Raw genomic sequence first — 7,181 nt, forward strand, 5'->3', positions numbered from 1 at the left:
CTTCTCTTCTCTTCTCCCCTCCTCTCTTCTCAAGTCCTCCCTTCCTCTCTTCTCGTCCTCCTCTCCTCTCTTCTCTTCTCTTCTCTTCTCCTCTCCTCTCCTCTCCTCTCCTCTCCTCTCCTCTCGTCTCCTCTCCTCTCCTCTCCTCTCCTCTCCCCTCCTCTCCTCTCCCCTCCTCTCTTCTCATGTCCTCCTCTCCTGTTGGTTAATGTTTCCTTGCGTGTCGTCTACAGGCAGATCCTTCGTGACCACGGCTGCCTGCCGACTCTGCTGCAGCATCTGAAGTCTCACAGTTTGACCATCGTGTCCAACGCCTGCGGGACGCTCTGGAACCTGTCGGCACGCGACGCCAAAGATCAGGAGGCATTATGGGAGCTGGGCGCCGTGGGCATGCTGCGCAATCTCATCCACTCCCGCCACAAGATGATCGCCATGGGCAGCGCCGCCGCCCTGCGCAACCTGATGGCCAACCGGCCGGCGCGCTACAAGGACACCAGCGTGGTGTCGCCGGGCGCCGGCGCCCCGTCGCTGCACGCCCGCAAACAGAAGGCGCTGATCGAGGAGCTGGACGCCCAGCAGCTGTCCGAGACCTTCGACAACATCGACAACTTGAGCCCCAAGGCGGCTCACAGGAAGGGGCGGGGCTGCAACGGCGCCGGCGCAGGAGGAGGAAGCACGACGCGCTCGTACGCCATCACGCCCGTGCTGTCGAGTCCGAAGAACGGAGACGGGGCGAAGAGGCCGAGCGAGGAGGCGCCGTACGCCCGGCCGGTGTTCTCGCCCAGCGTGCGAGCGTCCAGCGACAGCCTCAACAGCGTGACGAGCGCCGACGGCTACGGCAACCGCGGCAAAACCAAACCGTCGTCCTCAGAGCCGTTCTACTCGTCAGACGAGAGCGGAGCCAACAGGTGCTGCGTCTACAGGAAGTACCCCGCAGACCTGGCGCACAAGATCCGTAGCGCCAACCATATGGCCGATGACGACGGCGCCGAGCTGGACACGCCCATCAACTACAGCCTCAAGTACTCTGACGAACAGCTGAACTCTGGGAGGCAGAGCCCGAGTCACCGTGGCGGCATCGAGAGCGACGAAGACGACGAGCAGGACGTCCGGCTGAGGAGGAGAAATGACGCCGGCGACTCTGCGACAAGCGGCGGGCGTATGATGTCTGTACCGCCGTCGCGCTACGTTGTCGTCACGGCAACATCAAACTACAGTGGCGACACGGCGAGCGAGCAGCCGATTGACTACAGCCTGAAATACGGCGCCGATGCTCCTCGTAAGACTTTGTTCAAACCAGAAGAAAGCACCGCCGCCTCGTTGCCCCCCCCACCGGCCTCCTCCGGCAGCAAGCCCCGCCCCCCTCCTCCCCCGGCCAATCGGGCGGTGCCAAAAAGCAACCAGGAAATGACACAGACATACTGCGTGGAGGACACGCCCATCTGCTTCTCCAGAGGCAGCTCGCTGTCCTCGCTGTCGTCAGAGGAGGAAGATGAGGACGGTGATGTCATCGGGAGGAAGAGGAGAGGCGGGAGCGTCGTCGGCAATGGCGGCAACAACTACCCGACACTTCCTGTCAGCGAGAAGGACGAGCAGCGGCAGCAGAAGGAGGCGGAGAGCCAGACCGCTGCTGCTGCCGCTGCTGCTGCCGCCGCCGCCGCTCCCTCTGCACGAGGAAGGCGAGGTCATCACCACCATCACGGCCACGCCCACCATCACCACCACCATAATGTGACTTCATCGTCCGGCGCCAGGACTCCTAAAAGTCCTCCGGAGCAGCCGTACGCTCAGGAGACGCCACTGATGTTCAGCCGCTGCACGTCCGTCAGCTCCCTCGACAGCTTCTCCACCTCCTCCATCGCCAGCTCCGTGCGCTCCAGCGAGCCGTGCAGCGGCGTGCCGAGCGGCGTGGTGAGCCCCAGCGACCTGCCCGACAGCCCAGGCCAGACGATGCCACCGAGCCGCGCCAAAACGCCGCCGCTGCAGCCGCCGGCACAGAAGATTAAAGAAGAAGAAAAGTCCAAGAAGAAACACGAAGAAGAGAGCAGCGCCGACGTCCTGCTGCACTTCGCTACCGAGAGCACGCCGCACGGCTTCTCTCGAGCTTCCAGTCTGAGCGCGCTCAGTCTGGACGAGCCGTACATCGCGGCAGAGATGAAGAAGAAAGAGGAGGAGGAGGAGGAGGCACATGGAGGGAGGGAGGAGAGGAAGGAGGAGGAGAAACAGGTCCTCGACGAATCAGACGACGATGACGACATCGAGATCCTGGCGGCGTGCATCGACATGGCCATGCCCAAGTCGTCACGGAAACCAAAGAAACAGCAACAGGCGGCGGCGCCGCGGAAACCGAGCCAGCTTCCTGTCTACAAGCTCTTCCCGCCTCAGAACCGCGGTCAATCACAGCAGAGGAAGGACATGGCGCCACCCCCGCCGGAGGAAGTGCCGAGAGTTTACTGCGTGGAGGGAACGCCGCTCAACTTCTCCACCGCCACCTCGCTCAGCGACCTGACCATCGACTCGCCGCCCAACGAGGAGGCGGCGCAAGCCGTCACGCCTGCGGCTCCGCCCGGCGCCACCCAGAGGAGGCGAGCGGGACTTCCTGAGGGCGAGAACGGTGACGACATCCTGGCGGAGTGCATCAGCGCCGCCATGCCCAAAGCCAAACCCAGGAAGCCCGTCAGAGCGGCTAACGGCGAGCACCTCCAAGCCCCGCCCCTTCCTCCCCCGCTCCCTCCCCCCGTCCCGCCTCCACTGGGCCCGCAGCAGCAGAAGAAGAAACCGACGTCGCCGGTGAAGCCGATGCCTCAGCGGGCGCCGTACAGCGTCGCCACAGCCGCCAAAGCAAAACCGGGATTCGCCTTCGACTCTCCTCGCCACTACACGCCCATCGAGGGCACCCCCTGCTGCTTCTCACGCAACGACTCGCTGAGCTCGCTCGACTTCGATGAAGAAGACGGCGGCGCGGAGAAGGACGAAGAGGAGAAGAAAACAAAAGAAGAAGAAGGCAGGAAGAGGAAGCAGCAGACGGCGGCGGTTTTCCCTCGAACCAAACTTCCCTCTAATCCGCCAGACGAGCAGCAGAAGTTCTCCATCGAGGACACGCCCGTCTGCTTCTCCAGGAACTCCTCGCTCAGTTCGCTCAGCGACATCGACCAAGAGAATAACAACAAGGAGTTCGCCCCGCCGCCACCCGAAAAACAAGATGGAGGCAAAGCCAAGTCCCCGCCCCAGCCGCCGCAGGCAGAGTCGAAGCCCCGCCCACCCGCCGCCAGCTGCTACGCCCCCAAAGCGTTCCACGTGGAGGACACGCCCGTCTGCTTCTCCAGGAACTCGTCGCTCAGCTCGCTCAGCATCGACTCGGAGGACGACCTCCTGCAGGAGTGCATCAGTTCCGCCATGCCCAAGAAGAAGAAGAAAGCCTCCGCCGCCGCCCCCGCCACGCTTCCTGTTCCCAAATCAGACGACAACATTCTGGCCGAAGAGCAGCCGTCAGAGGCACCTCGAAGCCCCGCCTCCCCTGACTCAGAGTCCTTTGATTGGAAGGCCATCCAAGAAGGCGCCAACTGCATCGTCAGCAGTCTGAACGCTGCCGCCGCCGCCTCGTCTCTGTCCCGCCAGCCGTCCTCCGACTCCGACTCGGTTCTGTCGCTCAAATCCGTCGGCTCGCCGTTCCGCCTGCCGACGCCCAACAACAACGCAGACGAAGAAGAGCAGGGGGAGAAGGAGGAGGCGCTGAAGCGAGGGGCGAAGATCTTGAAGCCGGGAGAGCGCAGCACGCTGGAGGCCAAGAAGAAGGAGGAAGAGGAAGAGGCGGCGAAGGCGCTGCGAGGCGGGAAGAAAGTCTACAGGAGCCTGATCACGGGGAAGCCGAGGGAGCCGGCCGCCAGGGGCCGCAGCAAGCCCCGAGCGGCCGCCGCGGCTAAAGCTCCAGGAAGCAGTGACGGCGCCGACAGAGGGGCGTCGTCACGGGACTCCACCCCCTCGCGCTCCTCGGCAGCCAATCAGAAAGCAGGAAAGCTGTCGCAGCTGCCTCGCACGGCGTCTCCAGGAAGCGCGTCGTCGTCAACCTCCAGACCGGCCAAACAGAGCGGGGCGGCGAGGAGCGGCGCCGGCATCCCGAGGAGCGAGTCTGCGTCGAGAGTCGGCTCCAAGAAGCCAAAGGAGACGGAGAAGCCGGCGCTCGTCCGCCAGTCGACCTTCATCAAGGAAGCTCCGAGTCCCACGCTGAAGAGGAAGCTGGAGGAGTCCGCCGCCGCCGCCGCCGAGTCTCCCACCAGCCCCGATACACCGCTGCCGGCGAGCAGCAAGAGACACGACATCAACCGCTCCCACTCCGAGAGTCCGTCACGGCCACAGGAAGTGACGTCATCGCGCTTCAGCCGCACCGGCACCTGGAAGCGGGAGAACGGCGGCGGCGGAGGAAACGGCGGCAAACACTCGACCTCGTTACCGCGCGTGGGGACGTGGAAGCGGACGGGAAGCTCGTCCTCGGTGCTGTCAGCCTCGTCGGAGTCCAGCGAGAAGGGGCGGAGCGAGGAGGAGGGCGCCGCCCGCTCCAAAGGGACGTGGAGGAAGGCGAAGAGCGGCGAGTCGGCCGGGAGGAGCGGCGGCGAGCAGCCGGAGGACGTGTGGGTGCGTCTGGAGGACTGTCCCGTCAACAACCCGCGCTCCTCCTCTTCCTGTTCGGCTCGCTCTCCCACCGCCGCCAACGCCCCGCCCGTCATCGACAGCCCCGTCCCCAGTAAGATCCCCTCCTCCACCTCGTCTTCGTCATCCAACCTCAACCTGCGCCGCAGCTGCGAGAGCCTCGATGAGAAGCCGCCGCCGCCAGAGCGGCCGCAGCAGCAGGCGCAGCAGCAGGCGCAGCAGCAAGCGCAGCAGCAAGCGCAGCAGCAAGCGCAGCAGCAGGCGCGCGGGCAGCAGCGCAGCGGCGCCGTAGCGGCTCGCGTCAGCCCCTTCAACTACACGCCGAGCCCCAGGAAGAGCAGCGCTGAGGTCATCACCACGGTAACGCCCACCACCACCACGTCCTCCTCCACCACGCCCACCCGGCCCTCCCTCATCCCCACGCCCGTCACCAAGAAGCGGGAGCCGAAGGGAGAGGGAGGCGGCGGCAGCGGCGGCGAGCGCGGCTCGTACATCGTTACGTCGGTGTGAAAAGAAACAGGACACAAAATGGCCGCCGCAGCCGGGACACAGAGTGGAGGACGTGTAAATATGACGTCAGTGTTTGTGGACTGTACAGGAAGTGAGTCTGTATTTAAGTGCTAGCCCCGCCCCCTCGCCTCCCTCCTCCCCTCTCATTGGCTCCTGTCACCTGTCAGTCAAGCTTCTTCACAGATGAACTTTTTATGTTTTTTATACCACTAAAATGTGTAGCGCTTAGCCCCGCCCCCTCTGCCTGTCACCCCGCATGGCCCCGCCCCCACCTAACTGACCGTTACCATGGTGACATAACGACGACGATGATAACGATGTTTCTGCTAGCGTAGCGTCTGAGCTCGTTCTGTTTCACGTTTCATGGTTTTATTTTCAAGAAGTTTGTTCTAAAAACACAAAAACACAAAAACACTAAAACATTAAAATATTAAAATATTAATCCTTCAGTCTGAGCGATTTAAATCATTTTAAGTTTTTTCCATTAAACTGACATTTTTCATGAGTTTTTTTTATTTTGAATCATTTTTTTCGTCTTAAAGCAAAAAGTTTGTTTTTAGAACAAATCTTCTTTTTATTTGGGGGAAACTTTCCTGCTCTGTCGCCTTGGAAACAAATAACACTGTAAAACGTAAGTTATTGCTGTAAAACCTTTTAACTTTTAACTTTGAAGCACATAATTTAAAAGAAAAGTTGATTTTTGCCAAAAAGTTTCTGGTTTTATTGACGGCTGTAACTTTTCACTGTTGGAGGAAAACGAGTCGAAATGTTAAACAGATGATGAACAATAAAGTTTAAACATGAACAATAAAGTTTAAACATGAACAATAAAGTTTAAACGTTTAGGTGCAAACTGTGGTTGGTTTTATTTTCATGATTGAGTTTTATTGTGAAATATGTGAGGTGTTAGTTTCCTGTTTGTTCTGTTCAATAATGACGACTCTTATTTCTGTATAACAGAAAAGGTTCTTTTATTTTGTAAGGGACAGGAAACTTTCAAAGGTTGAAGATGTTTTATTTTGGTGACCGTTAGCAGGAAGTGCAACAGACACGAAGAGTCTTTATTACAGTCCTGTTAAATCATAGCTGCAAACTATTCAAATCAAAACATGATGAAAAATGATGAAGTAAAAAAAAAAAGGAAATAATGGCTGTGTTCAAAACCTGTCCTACTACTATACTAACTCTGACGTCATTTGAAGTGTGTGATTTAGAGTATGAGAAGTTCCCGGATGGTTTGCTAGAGTATGCATCAACAGCTGACTACTCACTCACATTACCCAAGATGCAACAGAACTTATGAAAACCCAAAATACAAACGTCACAGATCAAGTTAGCTACAGCGAGGGTATGTTCGCTTCCTGTTTTCAAAATAAAAGCACCAATTCTATAGTTATGGTTTTCTTAATAATAAAAGTCAACGGGTGTTTTATTTTGTGACCGGAAGTGCGTTACTCGCTGCAAGCAGCAGGTACCAGGTACTATCCCTGATGGAGGAGCAGGTACCAGGTACTATCCCTGATGGAGGAGCAGGTACCAGGTACTATCCCTGATGGAGCAGCAGGTACCAGGTACTATCCCTGATGGAGCAGCAGGTACCAGGTACTATCCCTGATGGAGCAGCAGGTACCAGGTACTATCCCTGATGGAGGAGCAGGTACCAGGTACTATCCCTGATGGAGGAGCAGGTACCAGGTACTATCCCTGATGGAGCAGCAGGTACCAGGTACTATCCCTGATGGAGGAGCAGGTACCAGGTACTATCCCTGATGGAGGAGCAGGTACCAGGTACTATCCCTGATGGAGCAGCAGGTACCAGGTACCAGGTACTATCCCTGATGGAGGAGCAGGTACCAGGTACTATCCCTGATGGAGCAGCAGGTACCAGGTACCAGGTACTATCCCTGATGGAGGAGCAGGTACCAGGTACTATCCCTGATGGAGCAGCAGGTACCAGGTACTATCCCTGATGGAGCAGCAGGTACCAGGTACTATCCCTGATGGAGGAGCAGGTACCAGGTACT

General features: G+C 58.5%; 1 protein-coding gene across 1 annotated transcript; it reads left to right on the forward strand.

Annotated features, from left to right (window-relative positions):
• Positions 1 to 229: 229 nt before the first annotated feature.
• On the forward strand, positions 230 to 6,001 carry LOC133977164 (adenomatous polyposis coli protein-like; the record flags this gene model as incomplete). Its single annotated transcript, XM_062415296.1, is given in 1 exon segment — positions 230 to 6,001. A coding segment is annotated over 1 exon segment (4,928 nt), but the record flags the coding sequence as incomplete, so codon positions are not given.
• Between the last annotated feature and the right edge of the window lie 1,180 nt (positions 6,002 to 7,181).

The sequence above is a fragment of the Scomber scombrus genome, unplaced genomic scaffold (genome assembly GCF_963691925.1).
Source record: "Scomber scombrus unplaced genomic scaffold, fScoSco1.1 SCAFFOLD_369, whole genome shotgun sequence".
Classification (NCBI taxonomy): Eukaryota; Metazoa; Chordata; class Actinopteri; order Scombriformes; family Scombridae; genus Scomber; species Scomber scombrus.